The sequence below is a fragment of the Stenella coeruleoalba genome, assembly GCF_951394435.1.
Source record: "Stenella coeruleoalba genome assembly, chromosome: 20".
NCBI lineage: Eukaryota > Metazoa > Chordata > Mammalia > Artiodactyla > Delphinidae > Stenella > Stenella coeruleoalba.
The window spans coordinates 19,927,610-19,947,167 of record NC_137166.1 but is presented as its reverse complement, the minus strand read 5'-3'; the positions used below and the strand labels follow the sequence as shown (position 1 = coordinate 19,947,167).

The following is a 19,558-nucleotide window of genomic DNA, read 5'->3' as shown; positions in this document are numbered from 1 at the left end:
TTGATGTTACTGTCACAAAAAGATTACCACTCACTGAAGGCTCAGATGATGGTTAGCGTTTTTTAGCAATAAAGTTTTTTTTTCTTTTTTTTTTTGGCCACGCCATGCGTCATGGGGGATCTTAGTTCCCAGACCAGGGTTCGAACCCCGAGCCCCCTGCATTGGGAACAGGGAGTCTTAACTGGGCCGGCAGGGAAGTCCCAATAAAGTATTTTTAAATTAAGGTATGTACATTGTTTTTTTGAAAAAATATCTACTGCAGACCTAACAGACTACAGTATAGGGTGAACCTAACTTTGATATGCACCGGGACACCAAAAAAATCGTGGGACTCGCTGTATTGCGGTGGTCTGGAGCCTCGCGACCACCAAACCGCAATATCTCCGAGGTATGCCTGTAATGACATCTACCCGCACTTGCCAAGGGATGTTTTTCTCCATTAAGGAAACCATCAGCTGGGTCCCAGACTAAAGACCCGCCTCCCTCATTTCTGAGACTCCTTTCTGTGCCAACTGTAAAATGGGGATTTGTTTTGAGATCCAGTGGGCTGAGCAGGCGCTGCATAGACGTGGCCCATCCCGGAGGCCAGCCCCTGCTTGGCCCTGCCCCGTCTGCCGTGGACTCCGGTGAAGCTCAACCCTCCAGTCCGGGTGCCTCTGCCGCGCATGCGCTGACCGTCCTGTCCCCGCTGTTACCTGGCCGCCTCCGCCAGGGATACGGCGCCAGTCCACTAACCACAGGCTCATTGATCGAGATCAGTGTCGCAGTGGCTACAGAAAGGAGGTATTCCGGGAGCAGGGACGTGAAGCAAAGTGGGAGTGACGTGGACTCGCCGCCCACCATTCAGCCACTTCAGAACCTGGAATACCGCAGCCCGCCGGCCCGCCCTCCAGTTTCCAGCCAGACAATCCAGTCGGAGATGAGTCACAGGCAGGGACACGCCTCGCCTCAGATGCTGGGTGCTGAGTGAGGCGGGCGTGGGGGGGAGACGTGACCTGGTGTCAGATCTCTGTGGGGTGGCCCTGCAGTAACCAAGGGGCACGGGGGGGAGGGGTGACAGATTCCGTCCCTGCATTGCTCTTCCTCCACCTCTTCTCTCTGGGTGACTTCGGGTGGGTTATTATGTCACGGAGCCTATGAGTTTTCTCATTTGCAAAATGAAACTGTTACCCACTTCGGGGCACCTGTTGCAGTAATTTCGGTGATCTTAACTGGCACACGCAGGTGTTTGGTGAACGTGAGCCACCCTGAAAGCCGGCGTGCCCAGAACATCTCCACATACGGAAATGTCTACCTGACCCATGGCCAAACCTGCCGGCCCCTTGCCAGCCTCCTGGCCACCTGGGAACCTAACACGCTGTCCACCAAACACCCAAACTGACCATGGAAAACGATACGTAACGCAAGGGTTTTTGGTGCCCCCTTCCCTGGGAGGTCATCTCTCACCTCCCCACACCCTACAAAACCCCAGCCTTCATCTCAGTGCCACAAGGCCCAGTGGGAGGAAAGAGGGGGTACAGGGGGCCTCTAGGAGAAGCAGGACCTTGGGGACAGCTGCTTGAAGTGTCGGAGCTGGTCAGCACCCTCCATGGCATCAGGTGCCACCAGGATAGCCTTACAGTAAGTGTACATTCAGCGTGCATTTACTAAGCGCCCACACTATGCCACCTCACTAGAGGGAAACAGCCCTGGAACTGTGGAGGCTGGCGCGGAAGCCAGCACATTTTCCTCAGGGCACGGGAGGCTGTGGAAGACTTTTCATCAAGTGACATAATCCATTTTGCCTTTAAGAAAGACCTCTCTGGAAGAAGCACAAGAGATGACCTGTCAGCCCACTTACATCCTCCTCCAGACTCACACGCGGCCACAGGGCACACCAGCACACCCGCAGAAATGAACACAGACACACGTACACACATGTATTTTTAGAAAGCACAGATCCCAGGCCCTGAGATGCTCTGTGAGTTTTCTGGTGTGAAATCACAGTTCCCCAAGCAGCCTGCCACGCCGGTTCTACCAGGCCTGGGGAGATCACATCCTACCTTCACTTCCCCCATCTGAACTCTTGACTGGGTTTCTATGGGGACTGGGAGTGGGTGTCAGGCCAGCCTGGGGTTCACACCAGGACAGGCTGAGCTGCAAGAAGCCACCTGAAGAGGGATTCCCAGGTCAGCAGCAGTCATGGCCCCCTCCCTCCCACCCCCCTCAGGCAGCAGAACGTTTTGCAGCCACACGCTCCTGCCATGGGCTTTCCGTACACAACCCCCGTCCTCACGGCAGGTTAAGTGTCCTTACCCTGCTTTCCCCAGGAAGACGCTGCACCTCAGAGAGCTGAAGTGCGTTGTCCAAAGTCACACTGCCAGGAAGTGGCAGAGTTGATATCAGCACTCAGGAATCGCACTTCTGAGCTCAGGCTCTCCAAAGATAGGTGTTTGATTTGTTTGTTAAATAGAATAATCAGTTATTAGTGTAGTTTGGCCAATTGGCCCCGTCAAAACAGAGGACCCATTTGGAGAAAAAAAATATGTGATAAAAGGGATCCCTGGAGGAGAAAAGGGTGGGACCTCTGGACCCGCCTCTTACAGAAAAGTTCTGTCCACAATGATACCATCCCCAGGATCAGGGACGCCGAATGTCCCCTGGGACCTAGAGGGGCCAGGCTCTTCTCCCATTGGCTTATGACTGACAGCTTCCCCTGCAAGTACCTGCTCGGCTCCACATCCATCCAAAGGTGCAGTTTGGTTTCTGCACGTGAAGTGACCGCACTGCCTAGAAATAAGAACTGTAACTCCCTAATATTCCCATAGCCTCCTGTCACCTGGGGACATACCAGGAGAGACTGAATCAACTCAGATCTCCAGCAGCATGGGAAGATGCATTACTTTCTGAAAATGTCTCCTCCATTGCAAATGGGTGTTAGAGTGACCTGGCAGTCCTTTGCTGCCCAGACATCAGGACACCTGGGTGTTACTTGGGGGTACAGGGGGAATTGGGGAACAGTTTCATTCTCTAGGTTCTTATTTCTGAATTGGTAATTTAATATATTAGGTGCCCTTTAAGGGAGTGTGCTGGCTGACAGTGTGGGCTTTGGAGTCAAACAGACCTGGGTTCTAGTCCCAGCCTGTAATTAGAAGCTGTGTGACCCTGGAAAGCTTCATAACCTCTCTGAGCCTCAACTGCCTTATTTATAAAATGAGAATGAAAAGAGCAGAGCATGTTTCTCTTAAAACTCTTGTGATGATGATGATGATGATGATGATGATGATGATGATGATGATGATAATAAGGTCTGAGCTAGGCATCTATGAATTCCCTTCCAAAGCCAGCTATGGGACCTTAAACTAGTCCCTCACCCTCTCCAGTTCTCAGTTTCCCCTTCTGTGAAATGAGGACATTGAACTGATCTTTAAGGGTCTTTCCAGCCCTGACAGTTACAAGATTCTCAAGGGTCCACCCAGGAGAGAGATTCCCCCCTTCCACTGACGACTGAGAACCTAGCACACATTTGTGCCACCCCTGCCCAGAACCCCCATATTCTGCAGCCCAGAGCCCTCCAGGCCCCCACTCAGACTAGGCCCATGCTCTCAAAGTCACCATCCTCTCCCCAGAGGTTGACAGCCGAGGGTACAGGAGCGCCCTGCAGGGTCAGTAGGTGCTGTATGGACGCCCCCATCACCTGCCTGTTTGTGTCTCTGCAGGTGAGCGGAGGGTCCTTCCCTGCGAGAAATCACAGCTGTGCACGTGGGCAGGCTGGCTCCGCTGTTCTGCTCCAAGGATTACATGTCCTTCAAACGCCCCTGCCCCTGTAAGTCTCCTCCCCACATCTTCCCATGGACCAGGGCCAGGTGAGGGCAGAGACAGGACTGCAGAAATTGTCTCTAGGATGTTTGGCCAGAGAGCTCCAGGGGTCTGATCAGGGTGTGATGTGATATGACGGATGGGGGGAGGGCAACACAGAAGACTCCTGACATCTGCAAGAGACATCTCACTTTGCGAATCCCTCTGCATGAGCACTTCCCAAAGTGTGCGTCAGGGGTCCTCCAAGGGATATTAATGGGGTTACTATTTTTTTAATTCCATGGTCAAGTGAGTGTGGGAAACGCTGAGTGAGACGTCAAGTAGATTTTGCTGGACTTTTCAGAGCCTTTAATATGGTGCTGTGTTGTGAGGCTCCACAGGAAAGAGAAAGCCCAGTGATCTTCCCAAATCTAGTTGACCACAAGGAATGTCTCACGGGATGGGTGCTCCACAGAACACACTCCTTGGAGTTCAGTGTCCTAGAAAACCCTTCCTGGAGTAGCCCCGCCATACAGCCCCTCATTTACTAATTCATTTCCATCTAATGAAGCCATAGATGATTTTGCCCATAACATTCTTCTCATGGCTCCCTGATGCCCACGCGTCTAGACGACGGACACAACCAGGTGTACCCCGGGGCTCAAGGTCGCAGCCCCTAGGGCTCACTCCCCTAGTCGTCATCAGCCCTGCCTTCACCGACTCATGCTGCCACCCTTACCCCAGAGTCACCTTCGCCTCTCCCCCTGGCAGCCACCTGCTTCCTCCCATGATGTCCCCTGAACCCCCTCAAGCCACCATCATTTGCTGCAGTTTGGGAGGACGTGCGTAACCTCCCCATCCCTTCTCCGTGGTGAGGCGGGACTGTGAGTCTGTGTGAGTTCAGGGCCCCACCTTAGCCCCCCTCTACTTGTCATCTCCCTTCGGCCCGCTCACCAGTGTCTGTTCAAATTTGCGCCATTGGTTACGTGTCCCAAATCGTGGGGTTGGGGGCCTCTCTTGCATATAGTCGAAATCCCAACTGTCAATTGTTTGAACATCAAAGGGCTGCTGTAGCCGGGGTGGGGAGAGCTGGCCCCCCGTCTGGGAGCGATCATCCCCAGGTGGGCCGGGGAGGACAAGGTGGCAATGGGTTCACTGTGCAGAGTGGTGTTCAGGGGGCGGGGGAGCCCAGCCTGGCTGCTGGCTGCCGTGGGTACCGAGGAGGGCACAGGTCAAGAGTGATAAGCTTTCTGATAGGTAGGACAAGCTCAGTGAATTATTGTTACTGTCGTCACCATGGCTGCTGCTGTGGCATAATCAGGTGGCAAAGCCACAGGGGGAGCAGGTCGGAGCCCAGGGACACCTGCCCCACAGAGGGTCAGGGTGGCTGTGCCCTCACTCCTGGGAGCAGCCGGCAGTGGAGAAGGCTGGGGCTGCTGAGTGTGGAGGGCTTTCCAGAACCTTCTGGGCTCAAGCCAGGCCCTTCGGAGCCCCGCCCATCTGCACTAATAGGGGCCGACAGCCCAGGACAGGGCTTTGTGCATCCAGCTCCTGAGGACTCCAGGGTACGGTCATGGGTATGCTGGGCTGGTCAGAAGCAGTTCCTGCGCGTCTCTGATTCCCCTCCCCCCTCACCGCCCTGCCGCACACCGACAGGCCCAGCGCCTAGCATGCAGTAGGCACTCAATGTTTGTTGAATAAATAAATGCACAGTCAGACACTGTGGATGAGGTGCTGGAGGGGGAGAAGCTGAAGCTCCTGACTCTGCCACCAGATTCTCTCTGTGGCTTTGGCCAGCCCGTCCTCATCTCTAAAATGAAGGGGACTGAGGCCAGTGGGTTCCAGGAGCTCAGGGCAACTGTGAGGCTCCTTGGAGGGTGAGGAGAGCCCAGGCAGGCAGAACCCAGGAGCCCCACCACCCACTGCTTCAGCCAGAGCCGCTCTGCTAACATCTACAGGTTGGGGTCTATTCAGATTTCAATTGGAGAAGGGTGTCCCAGGCAACGGCAAGTTGGGTCCCATAGGGTTGTCCAGGCCCACCCCTTCCTCCATCATCTCTCCCCTTCTCTGCCGGATTCTTCTCCTCATGTTGTCCAATCAGACTCTTTACCTTTTCTCTGCACTTGTTTAAGAAGTGCTCACAGCACCCCTTTCAGCACCCTTAGTCTGCTTCAATCTGGCTCCTCCAACCCCACACCAACACCACATCAGCATCTGTGTCACTAAGTCCATCCCAGAGTTTCCAGTTCTCAGCTGCATCTGACGCTGTTGGTCACATCAGTCTTCTAGGTAACTCCTCCACTGAGGAGTTCCTGACTCTGAGCCCTCAGGTCCTCCTCCAGCCCCTCTGGCTCCCTGGGCTCTGACCATCCATTCCTGGTCTCCTTTGGTGCTGGAGGTGGGTGGATTCTTCCCGCACCTGACCTGGGATGCTGGGTCCCCCAAGACTCCAATCCTGCTGGCCTTCTCGCCCCAAACACTTCAGACCATTTCATCCTCACTCTGCTCTCAACTGCAGCGTCTAGGCCGGCAGCTTCCTGGCTCTCTCCCAGCCCAGTTCTGCCTGAGCTTCTGATTCCTTCTGCCTTCTGCTGCCTGGCTCCCCTGGGCAGCCCCCGTCTCCACTGCTCAAATACAGCCTGTCCCAGACTGAACTCCTTGTCTCCCCCTCCACGCTGGCTTGCTTGATTTTGCTGTCTTGGTTTAGGATACCACCATCACCACCACCATCACCACCACTCAGTTCTTCAGGCCAGAAATCTGGGAGTGACCGTCAATTCTCCTCCAACACACCCATCATTGCCAACTGCCCAAGGAGACCCCGGGGTTTCCAAACTGGGTCAACAGATCTCCCTTCTGACTCCCCCCACCATCCGGGCCCCTCCTCAGACCCCACCTGGAAGTTGCTGCCTCAGTAGATGTTTATGGAACAACCAGACAAGTGAGCAAATCGAGGTGAAGCAGATGTCTTATGGGCGGCCTCCTGGGCTCGCAGACCAGAGGCCTTCACGCAGGTTCTGGAAGGGATGCACAAGGGCCCCAGACATCCACATACACCTGACCCGGAGCAATGAGGGATGAAGCCGGAAGTCCAAAGAGGGCCCTGCCGTGAACACACACCCTCTTCTTTTAGCACCTCCTTTCCCGCTCTGTGAATTTAGACACCTACCAGGGAATCCTTGAACCTTCTTAGCTCACAAAATCATCTTGCTCAGTACATGCAAAGGTGCCAAAGACCATTAAAACCTGGAAAACTTAGGATAGGAATCACAGCTTGTTCCTGTTTAGGTTTCCACACCCCCTACACCCTGCCGGCTGAGAAGGGCAAAAGGGAAAGTCCCCAGAAGGAAAAACAAGCCCTAGAGTTTCCCAAGCAAGACCCACCTCCTAGGAGTGAGAGTTCAGGAGGTCAGGGAGAGTCAGTAGGGAACGTGGATCCAGGGCAGGGAGGAGTAGGGCGATGGGCAGGCGTCTGCCCAGTACCCACAGATTCAGACACTGGGTGAAGTGGGACCATCCACTGGCCTCTCAGGAGCTGGGCAGCCATGAAGCAGACCAGGCTGGGCCCACTTCTCCCAGGTCCTACCACATCCCCGGCCCCATCTTACCTTCCGAGCATCTCAGCTCATCTCGGCCCCTCGCAGAGACAGCCCCAGCAGACCTCCATGCCCCTCTGCCCAGTCAAGCAGATGAAAAGACTAGGGCAGGGAGAGGCAGCAAGAACAGGGGAGGGGAAGCCCTGAGGGTTCTGGCCACAAGGCTGCAGGAGGGAAGTCTGGTCGTCTCCCTGCAAGTGCAGGCCTGTGAGCCATTTCCAGCCCTAAGCACTGAGTGAGGAGGACCAGCCTGGCTCCTCAGAGAGGCTGGAGGCGTGGGAGCCTCCTCCACCTGGCCCCAGCTGGGCAGGGCAGCCCAGGATTCCCCCAGGACCCAGGCTCCAAGAACAGATGCTTCACAACCTCTTCTCCGCCACCAGCACATGGCAGCTCCACAGAGCTCCCTGTGAGGTGGAGGTGGCCTCAACGGACGGATCTGGGGGAGGAGGGGCTTCGGGGCCGCAGGGGAGACTGAGCCTGTAGCCAAGCAGGAAAGAGAGCCACAGAGAAATCAGGTGGGGCTTGTCTCTGCTAAGCTCACAGGCTGCCCACAGGGCTGGAAGGAATCGCAGCCTGCAAAAGTCTCTGGATGGGCTTGACTCTCCCTCAGCGTTGGTGTGATGTGATAGACAGTGCCTGAGTTCGAGTGCAACATGGCACTGACACTAACAGCTGTGTGATCCGGAGCAAGCTACTTAATGTCTAGAAACCTCAATTTGCTCATCTGTAAAATGGAAATAGTCATAATAGCCTTTCGGTTTGATGCCCAGATGTGGTGTACCACAAGGAGCATCTAGCTCGGTGCCAGGCACCAAGAGATGCTCAAGAAACTTGAAAATCTTGTCTTTTGACCACTCTCTCTCTACACAGCTTAATATGACCCAAGTCTTTGGTAACAGAATGCGGGAAATGAGGAGAGATGGGGACTTTGGAGATGAATCCGGGGTTTGGACCGGACACTCCTGTTTTCTGCTCTGCTCATTGTAACTGTTGCCTCTGCAGAGACTTCGCTGTCAACAGAAGGAAGGACTTGAAAGCTAGGAGGGCAAATGATGGGGCACACTCTGCAATTTACCACTTCTCTGCCCAGAGCAGACATTGCTAATCAACTGCAGTGCTCTTTCCCACTAAGCCTGAATGCAACCTCAGACTCCCTCTGAACACAGGCAGGCACTACCCAATAATCATTAGCCTGTGAGATGAAACCTTTGTCCATTCCTTGCTGAGGTCTGATTTTGGAACGGGCAAGGGAATAGAAGGAGTGACTTCGGCTGGCCATGTCTCTCTGAGCCTCAGTTTCCTCATCTGTAAACTGGAAGTTGAAAGGACTGTCCACCTCAAGAGGGCTGCTCTGAGGATCAAATGAGGTACCACAGATAAAGGGCTTACAAGGCCTTACGATCATTTCTTTATGTGGCCTTCTTGCTTCCTAGAAGCGACTCTGCACAGGAGGGGTCAGTGTGGCCATTTCAGGCCTGAGGAAACTGAAGCTCAAGGACGTGAAGAAGCTAGTCTAGGTGACACAGCTGGAAAATGGTGGGGGTCAGGGATACACCCCCGGTGAGTCTTTCCAGGGCTCAATTTTGGATAATCTGCAGCTGGACAGAAAGGGTAGAGTCAAGTCTGCTCCTTCACCTCCACCCCTCGAATGGAGAGTCCATTCTGCAACCCCATAAACATCCTGGCTGCCCCTCCTCAGAGTTCTCTGGTTGAGCTCAGCATCTGATAGCTAAGCTCAGTTTTAAATGCACGATCATTTTATATTAGAGTCCTTGGCAAGAGGGCATCAACCTCAGCTTGAGTGCTTCATGTAGTACTAGTAACAGTAGCAGTATCCCCAGCTTTTGCAGAGCACTCCTTGCTGGCAGAGTTTCTGCACTTCCCCGTCCCCTGGCAGTGGGCTCCCTGGGTGACCTCATCCACCTCATGGTACTGAGCAGCTTCCATACACTGACGGTCCCCAAATTTACATCTCCAGCTCCAGACTCTCCCTGAACTCCAGACTCAGATATACAACTGTCCACCCCATATCTCCACTCGGATGTCCACTCGGGTGTCTACAGCTTATCTCAGATAGAACATGTCAAAACCTTACATCTTGACTCAAAGACCCCACCCAAGCTGCCCGTCATCTTCCCCATCTCAGGAAATGGCAGCTCAGTCCTTCCATGTGCTCAAGCCCCAAACTTTCTCAGTTTTTACTGCTCTCCTTCTCATCTACCCCCAAACCAATTAATCTGAAAATCCTAACAGTTTCACTTTCAAATCTGACCCCGTCTTGCCACTTCCACCTCTAAGCCCCAGGACCAAAGACATCATCGTCATCACCTGTACCACTGTCCTAACTGGACTAACTGGCCTCTTTGCCCCCCTCTTGTCCCCCTCCGGCCTATTCTGCCACAACCCTGGGAGCGTGGAAAAGGGAAGGATCTAGAGACTGAGTCTTGGGTTGGTTTCTGTATCTAGAAATCTTGCCAAGGAAAGCATGACCCCCAGAGTTGTCACCCACGGCACCCCAAAGTCAAGTACACTGGCGAGGACTGACCTGCAAACAGCGATGTGTAAGGACACTGCCATTTCTCTGCCAAGGGCTACCCTAGATTGGCTACCCATCCTGCACCTGGAACTGTGCCCAGGGTGATTAGGAAAGGCTGGTCTTCCTCTGTGATGTCACCACAGAAGTGTGCAGGCCTGCACACTTCCCAGACAGGAGAGAGAGGCCCCAAGAGAGAAGTCACATGCCCCATGGACCCAGGGGCTACCGACGGAGGAGACAGGTTTCAAAAGCAGGGCTTCCAGGCCCAAGCCCAGGGCACTGGCCACGCTACTCCCTCTGAGAGCTTGATACATTTTCACCTCCTAGAGTTCCTTCTATTTGCTTCTCTCTGCATTTAAGAACCGTATCCTCCATTAGCCCCAAACCATCAGCTTTTAAGGGCTGCTCCCTCTTCCCACCTGACCCCACCCAACCTACGTGTCCATAGGTGACCTCCAGGCCTTGCTCGAGAGAGTCATTCCAGAGCTTTCCTCTGCCCATCCGCCAGGGCCTTCAGCCACTGGATGATGTTTCTCTCCCCTAGGAATGTGGCTAAGGCTGGGGATGTAGTCTAATACAGTAAAAACAGCAAGAGCTGAAAGACGCAGGTTCAAAAAACCATTGGAGCAAATGTATTTAAATCATCCAAGCCTCTGTTTATTCAGCTATGAAATGGGATTATGAGACCCAGTTTCCAGGATGACTGAGAGTTTGGTGAGCACATAGATGCTCAGTAAGAGTTTGTTCTATCTTTCACCTCTGGCTCTTGCATTCCACAACGAGAGCTGCAGAACTCACTCGGTCTTCTCTGCAGGGTCCTCCCAAGCCCGTTCCAAGGGGAGATCACGTGTTCCCTCTCCCTTCCCAGCCAGCCCCAGGCTAGTGTTGAAACACAGCATGGCATGCTTGGCCACCTTCATCTGACAGGCTCTAATCAGGGGCCAGCCAGATGCCAGCCGTTCACCGGATCCCATCACAGGCACACAACGGGACAATGCAAGAAAATGTGTTCTCTCTACCTTGTAGATTGGATGTAAGAGGTCCTTTGCTGACCTTTAGGACTTACCCTGGGACTCTGCCCCAACTGCCCCACACCAGAGGTGGAGAAACTGAGATGCAGATTGGGGACTGGACCAGGTCACCCAGCGTGTTTGTGGCTGAAACTTTGATGCTCCCAGCCTGACTCCACATAAAGTGCTCCTTCCACATGGAGCCTGCTCCCCTGTTCTCAGTGAAGATGCAGAAAAAGAGCAGCCCTCTTTTGAAAGCGAAACTGTGACAAAAGCCACGTCTTTTTGTTTTTTTAACAATAAAGACATTTATTGTTTCCGCACAGGGAGGGAAGTCCTGAGACGGAACAGCGTTAGGGTTCTCAATTTCAGTGGTCAAGGATGGACATCATTAAGGACCCAGGTTCTTTCCATCTTCTTACACCAACATTTTCTGCATTGCAAGATGATCCCCGTCAGGGACTTCCCTGGTGGTCCAGTGGCTAAAACTCCACGCTCCCAATGCAGGGAATCTGGGTTCAATCCCTGGTCAGGGAACTAGATCCTACATGCAGCAACTAAGAGTTCACATACCACAACTAAAGATCCCGCATGCAGCAACAAAGATCCTGTCTGCCGCAACTAAGACCCAGCACAGCCAAATAAATAAATATTAAAAAAAAAAAGATGGCCCCATCAACCCAAGCAGTGACACAACTTTTCCCAGAAGTTCCCCAGCACACCACCCCCATGTCTTATTGGCCAGAATTTAGTCACATGTCCACCCCTAAGCCAATCATACTGAGGGCATGGTAATACCAGGACTGGCTTACCAAGCCAGTCTTTAAAAGGACAAAGGTTGTTAGAACATAGTCCCCCCTCAGTCTAACATGGAGGCAGTGGACAGTCAGACTAGCAAACCCTTTCCCTCCTGCCTACTCAGTCCTTCCCCTCTGGTCCCCAAGACTCCAGGAGGACCTGTGAAAGTTAGGAGTGAGAACTGAACTGAGGAATTCCTTTTCTGGGGATTCTCTGGGGTTGGTTTTTTGTTTGTTTAGTAGAGATACCAGCTCACAAGAGTGAATACTTAAATATTCAGGAGATTCATGACCCGTTTAATCATTGGTAGCCAGCCTGAAATCCATCATGATGGGAGTATTTACACCATGGAAATTGGCAACCAACACTACAAATCAGGGATTTTTCTTTCTTTTCTTTTTTTTTTTCCTGGAAAGCTGGTTTGCCAGCGCACCACTGTATAAAACATACATGCAGGAAGGGGCACAAATCGTTAGTGTACAACTCAATGAATCTTCACAAACTAAGCACACTCAGATCAAGAAACACATCATAAGCTGCATCCCAGAACATCTACCGTGTGCTCTTCCAGTCACTACCCCATGCCCAGGTCAACTACTGTCTTGACTTCTGTCGCCATAAATTAGTTTTGCCTGTTTTTGACCTTTATACATTTGGAATCATACAGGATGTTCTCTTTTGTTTCTGGCTTCTTTTGATCAACATTCCACTGTGAGATTCAACCACAGTATTGTATATAATTGTAGATCACTTATTCTCATCACCGTATAGTATTTCATTGTGTCAATATACCACAAATAACTTATCCATTCTACTTTAATGGACACCTGAGTAGTCTTCAGTTTGGGGCTATGAATGAATAGTGAACATTCTAGTAGAGTGCTGTCCAACAGAGCTTTCTGCAACAATGAAAATGTTCTGTATCTTCACTGCCCAATATGATAGCCATGACCCATGTGCAGCTATTGAGCCCTTGAAATGTAGCTAGTGCAAATGAGGAACTGAATTTTTTTAGTTTAAGTATACTTGATTTACAATATTGTATTAGTTTCAGGTGTACAGCATAGTGATTCAGTATTTTTGCATTATAGGTTATTACCAGATAAGTATAATTCCTTGTGTCATACAGTATATCCTTGTTGCTCATCTATTTTATGTATAGTAGTTTGTATCTGTTAATCCCATATCCCTAATTTGTCCCTCTCCCCTTCCTTCTCCCCTTTGATAACCACATTTGTTTTCTATATCTGTGAGTCTATTTTGCATATACATTCATTTATTTTTTAGATTATACATATAAGTGATATCATATAGTATTTGTCTTTCTCTGTCTTACTTATTTCGCTAAGCATAATATTCTCTAGGTCCATCCACATTGTTACAAATGGCAGTATTTCATTCTTTTTATGGCAGAGTAATATTCCATTGTATATATATACCACATCTTCTTAATCCAATTGTCTGTTGATGGGCACCTTGGGTTGCTTCCATGTCTTGGCTATTATAAATAGTGCTGCTATGATCACTGGGGTGCATAAATCTTTTTGAATTAGTGTTTTCATTTTTTCCAGATATATACTCAGGAGTGGAATTGCTGGATTATATGGTAGTTCTATTTTCAGTTTTTGAAGGAACATCATACTGTTTTCCATAGTGACTGCACCAACTTACATTCCCAGCAACAGTGTACATGGGTTCCCTTTTCTCCACATCCTCTCCAACATTTGTTATTTGTGGTCCTTTTGATGACAGCCATTCTGACAGGTGTGAGGTGATACCTCATTGTGGTTTTGATTTGCATTTCTGTAATAATTAGTGATGTTGGGCATCTTTTCTTGTGCCTGTTAGCCATTTCTATGTCTTCTTTGGAAAAAACGTCTATTCAAGTCTTCTGCCCATTTTTTGACTGGATTTTTTTTTAATATTGAGCAGTATGAGCTGTTAGTATATTTTGGACATTAATCCCTTGTTGGTATCATCATTTTCCAATATTTTCTCCCATCCTGTAGGTTGTCTTTTCATTTGTTGATGGTTTCTTTCGCTGTACAAAAGCTTTTAAGTTTAATTAGGTCCCATTTGTTTAATTTGTTTTTATGTCTTTTGCCTTAGGAAACTGATCCAAGGAAATATTGCTCCAAATTATGTCAAAGAGTGTCCTGCCTATGTTCTCTCCTAGAGTTTTATGGTTTCATGTCTTACATTTAGGTCTTTAAACCCTTTTAAAGTTCATTTTTGTAGTATATAGTGTGAGGGAATGTTCTAATCTCATTGTTTTATATGTGGCTGTCCAGTTTTCCCAGCACCACTTGTTAAAGACGCTGTCTCTTCTCCATTGTGTATTCTTGCCCCTTTCGTCATAGATTGATTAACCACAGGTGTGTGGGTTTATTTCCAGGTTCTCTTTTCTGTTCCATTGATCTATGTGTCTGTTTTTGTGCCAATACCATGCTGTTTTTTATTACTGTAACTTTGTAGTATAGTCTGGAATTTGGCAGGGTTATACCTCCAGCTTTGTTTTTTGGTGGTTTTTTGTTTGTTTGTATTTAATTTTATTGGAGTGTAGTTGATTTACAATGTTGTGTTAGTTTCAGGTGTACAGCAAAGTGATTCAATTATATATCTATACATATATTCATTCTTTTTTAGATTCTTTTCTCATATAGGTCACCACAGAGCACTGAATAGAGTTCCCTGTGCTATACAGTACGTCCTTGTTGGTTATCTATCTTAGATATAGTAGTGTGTGTATCTGCCAGTTTTGTTCTTTTTTCTCAGGACTGCTGTGGCAATTTGGGGTCTTTTATGGCTCCGCATAAGTTTTACGATTATTTGTTCTAGCTCTGTGAAAAATGTCCTGGGTATTTTGATAGGGATTGCATTAAATCTATAGATTTCTTTGGATAGTATGACATTTTAATAACACTAATTCTTCCAATCTAGGAGCATGGGATAGCTTTCTATTTCTTTGAATCACCTTCAATTTTGAGGAACTGAATTTTAATTTAATTTTCATTAATTTAAGTAGCTACGCGGCTAGTGGCTACCATACTGGACAGCACTGTTCTAGCATGTGACTTTTGGTGAACATACTGATGCTTTTCTGTTGGAGAATTCATTCCGCCCAGGAGTGGAATTTAGATAATAGATAGAGCTAAACAGTTTTCCAGAGTGGCTGTACCAATCCACACTCCTAACATCAATACATGAGAGCTCTAGTTGCCCTACATCCTCACCAATGCTTGGCGTTGTCTGGATTTTTTCACTTTAGCAATTCGGCTAGACAGTAGAGATATTACCTTGTGGTTTCATTTGAATTTCTCTGGTGATTAAGTACAGTGTATTTAACACCTTGGATATCTTCTTTTGTGAAGTGATTGTTTAAGCCTTTTGCCCACTTTTTCATTGGGTCTTTTTATTACTGATTTCTAGGAGTTCTTTATATATTCTGACCACCAGTCCTGTGTTGGATATATTATTGCAAAAATCTTCTCCCTCTTTGTGGACTGGTTTTTGACTCTTATAATCATGTCTTTGGATGCACAGATGTTCTTAAACTTTTATATATAGACTATCTATTCTTGTATATAATTTGCTTTATACATATTTAACTTCAAAATTTACAGAAAATAAAACGATACGGAGCACACAGTTAGGGGACACCCTCTTGTACTCCTTAGGAGCAGAGGATTCTATTGCTGCACTTCAAAGAATACATTTCTACAAATGTGAAAGCCAAGGTGGGCACCTTTTAAGTTGGACGGCAGCCTTGTTAAAGGGTTTTTGTCTATTACTGAAATTTCAGGTTTTAGGTTAAATGAAACTTAAAGGACTGCTCGTGAAACAATTTAAACTTTTTTAAAAATCTCTCATTTTTTTCAAGATAAAAAAGTACCTCCAACACTAAAATACTGACAGTGATCCCAATAGCTTAAGTACTGTTATAGTACACGTGGCTACTACACATGCACAGTATGTCACCAACACTGTCTAAACAATAAGAATCATAGCACTGGGGCACAGTGGCTCTCCTCATCCTTGCGAGCGAACAGGATGATCAATTACACCTGAGTGACATTAGTGCACTGGCGTATCTACCAAGTGTAAAATCCAGTTATCTAAAACAACATGACTATCAGATTCCCAGAGAGTATGTTATTTCTCAGTTTGTATATTCAGAAACCTGTGGGTTGTTCCTTAAATTCTTTTAAAATAGGAATTACATTTAGCATTAAAAACACTGAACTAAGTAATGTAACCACCATAGCGCGTGAAGTTCAGTGTCTGGTTTAACAACCGTTTACTATCATTTCAAAATCAATTTCTGCTCAATCCTAGCACAGCCAGCATTTCTCCTGCAGTGACATTTATTTTTAAATGCACAAGAATGAAAGGCCCAGCTATACACCACTGCCTTATTACAAGAGCCATGGGGAAGGCGAGCTGATGAAACACACACAAGAGAGAAACGCGCACAGCATCATCTCTTTGTTCAACACTGGCTTTGATTTAGAGTAGAATGCAAAAAACATATTATAAAAACAGAATGAGGACCTGTTTCTAAGTGTAGTAGGTAACCAAGAACTATACTTCCACTGCAAAAATCTTTATAGGATTCAAGCACTAAAGTGACACTAGTACTGAAACATAGGTAATCAGAAGTAGCAAACGCACTAGTAATATGAGTCATCATCAAAAGACAGCCCGGGTAAATATCACACATTTCCTGTCAGCTGCTGCTAAGACTTGCACTTTTCGAACTAAAAAGGAATACTGTGGGGCTTCTTACTTATCAATTATTTGAAGAAAGGCTGTCTTAGGTCCCCTCATTGAACATGAGGCCTAGGTTCCCAAATCAGTTTTCCTATATCATCACAAGACGTATGATACTCAGTTGACACTGTTTGACATTGAATTGCTATAATCAATTTTGGTGAGTTTATTTAAGTGGCAGAATCTATCTCAATAGTGGAATAAATCACTTTCATCTTATATTTATAGAATCATGAAAGGCCTGTGGGTGGTCACTTATATTTTTCCAGTTATATTTTAATGCAGTGGCTGAAAATCTTCCACTTGGCAATGGAGCACTCTCCTATTAACTCTGATGTGTAAAACAGAGGGAAGCAGAGCTACTATGCATGACGTGAGAGCAGAGAACTCCATGGTGTACCAAGACTTTCCCTCTCAGCACTGGGGCACCTGTGTGGGAACTCTTGCTTTCCACGGTTTGAGAGGTTCATTTTAGTGGATTCATATACATGTTCCTAGTGCCTAGCATGTGTCCAGGCACAGAATAAGCACTTAGTGAGTATTGGTGAGTGGATGGATGGGTGGGTAGATGGACGGATGACTGAATATATGGATGGATGCATGGCTGATCGAGTGGATCCTGAATAGATGCCTAGGTAGATAAATACTTTAGGAGGGTGAGTGAATTTATGGAGGACTGATTAATAGGTGGATGACTTCACATTCCAATCCTCGTTTTCACTATAACCTGCCCCACCTGTAATGCCACAAATGGCCAAGTAAAACGTGTCAGGGCCTTGACATACCATTAGCTGACCTCTTCTAGAGCTACGTCCCATTGTAAGAAGAATACTGAACCCCAAGCAGCCTCCTCCTCATCCCCATATCCCAATGTTCAGGGGACATCCCACAGCCTCACCCCAGGAGCACCTCCTCCTTTCCTGAGCTCTGTTGGGACCTTACCCTCTGTACTCCCGCTCAGGCCCCTTCCTCCCTCCCCTGATCTTGCTCTGCTGGTTCATCCTTCGAGACCCAGCCCCTCTGTGTGGATATGTCCCTGACCTGTTCCCAGTACTCTCTCTCCATTACAGTCTCCTGGTAACGAGGTGATATCACCAAGTGGGCTAAGAGGCTGCCCAAAACAGAAGGGGAAGGGACTCAGAAGTGCCCAAGCAAGTGAGCCTGCCCTGCCACGTCCCCTGTCCCAATCCCTGCCGGGAGGCTGAGACCAGCCATTGGTGAGCAGAGGGAAGACGGTGCCTGAATCCTGTTCCCCAGATTCCCTCCAATGACCTCAAGGCCTCACCCTAGTGGTTTCAGCAGTGGAGAAAGAGATGAACTACTGAGGCCAGACTTGCCAGGCAAGTGGACCTATGACAAATGTCTTCAGAATTTTTGGTGACAGGAACCATCAGTCAGATCTCAGTCCTTGGCCCCCCCTTCTCCCTCTAGCCAGCGTCTCCGAAAGTGTGGGCAGCTCTGGAGGCCTAAAGATGCTGGCTCAGCACCTCCACTATCGGTGCCCTTTCTTTGTCAGCGCTCCCAGGTGGCTTCAGCCTGCAAAGAGCACTTGCCTGAACCCACACAGAGTGACTGCACAGCTGCCCACACACTACACTCAGCAAGCAGTCAGTAGTGATGGTCTGCTTCAGCTTCCCTGCCCTGCACGTTCCCCACGTTTCCCAGCCTGCAGCCAGCCCTGACCCCATCCCCCGACGCAAGCCTGGATCTCATTGCCTCGCCCATTGTGTTCACCTGGCTCCCACCTCCTCCCCACCTTTTCAGACCCCTTCACCCACCCTGCAGTTAAAACGGCTCAAGAATAAGCGTCTTTAAGCGTCTTTCAGGCGGAGAGCGACCAGGTCCAGAGTGGGCAGAGGACAAACCCACTCTACAGCGAGTGAGTGATAGAACCAGGAACGGAGCCCCGTTCTCCTGCCTCCACCTCCACCGCACCCAACTCTCTTCCCCTGCTCTGGGCCCCAGTGCGTGGATTATCAGACACACCTGGGTTCAAATCCCAGCTCTGCCACAAAACTAGGTGAGCAAACTTCAGCTCACCAAGACTCAGTGTCCTACAAATGCGGGTGACGACGGTTCCGCACACAGAGGGGGCAAGCGCCAGACCCGGCCCCACACCCAGGCCGCGGTCATGCAGGGCCTCTGACCCACCTGTGGTTCCCAGTCCCAGCCTGGAGCAGAGGTCTGGAGGCGCGAGAACTGGCTTCTGCCTGGCACAGCCCCGAAGGGGACCTTGGGACCCCATCTACAGAGTGGGGATAGCACCAGGGTTGTCGCTGAGGCCTGCTCAAAGGACGTCAGCTTGGCAAGGTGGAGGAACTCTCCTCAGGAGCAGCTGCCATCAAAGGCGTTCAGCTGAGCCCGACTCCACGCTCCAAGTGCGGGCTTGCGGGCTTCCCTCACGCTCCACGCTCCACGCTCCGCCCTCCACCCTCCTCGCTCCACCCCCCACGCTCCACGCTCCCTGCTCCACCCTCCACCCTCCACGCTCCACCCTCCACGCTCCACGCTCCTCGCTCCACCCCCCCCACGCTCCCTGCTCCACCCTCCACGCTCCCTGCTCCACCCTCCACGTCCCTCTCCCCACCCTCCACGCTCCTCGCTCCCCCCTCCACGCTCCACGCTCCTCGCTCCACCCTCCACGCTCCACGCTCCTCGCTCCACCCCCCACGCTCCCTGCTCCACCCTCCACGCTCCACGTTCCACCCTCCACTCTCCCTGCTCCACCCTCCATGCGCCACGCTCCCCGCTCCACCCTCCACGCTCCACCCTCCACGCTCCCTGCTCCACCCTCCACGCTCCACCCTCCACGCTCCCTGCTCCACCCTCCACGCTCCCTGCTCCACCCTCCACGTTCCGCCCTCCACGCTTCCTACTCCACCCTCCACGCTCCCTGCTCCAGCCTCCACGCTCCACCCTCCACGCCCCACGCTCCTCGCTCCACCCTCCACGCTCCCCGCTCCACCCTCCCCGCTCCACCCTCCACGCTCCCTGCTCCACCCTCCACGCTCCCTGCTCCGTCCTCCACGCTCCCTGCTCCACCCTCCACGCTCCCTGCTCCACCCTCCACA

At 50.0% G+C, this 19,558-nt stretch overlaps 1 protein-coding gene and 1 long non-coding RNA gene across 3 annotated transcripts in view; one reads left to right on the top strand and one right to left on the bottom strand.

Moving 5' to 3' along the window:
• Positions 1–18,836, bottom strand: part of LOC307178589 — a 606,421-nt gene extending 587,585 nt beyond the window's left edge. For both annotated transcript variants that reach the window (XR_013825234.1, XR_013825235.1), the window contains exon 1: positions 18,639–18,836. This is a non-coding gene — a long non-coding RNA (uncharacterized lncRNA). The remainder of the gene's footprint in view (positions 1–18,638) is intronic.
• BEAN1 (brain expressed associated with NEDD4 1) overlaps positions 3,781–19,558 on the top strand; it is a gene marked incomplete at both ends in the record, with an annotated part of 28,419 nt that continues 12,641 nt past the window's right edge. The window contains 3 exon segments of the mRNA XM_079906860.1: positions 3,781–3,804; positions 8,809–8,913; positions 8,915–8,933. Of these exon segments, the coding sequence (XP_079762986.1) occupies positions 3,781–3,804; positions 8,809–8,913; positions 8,915–8,933 (148 nt within the window).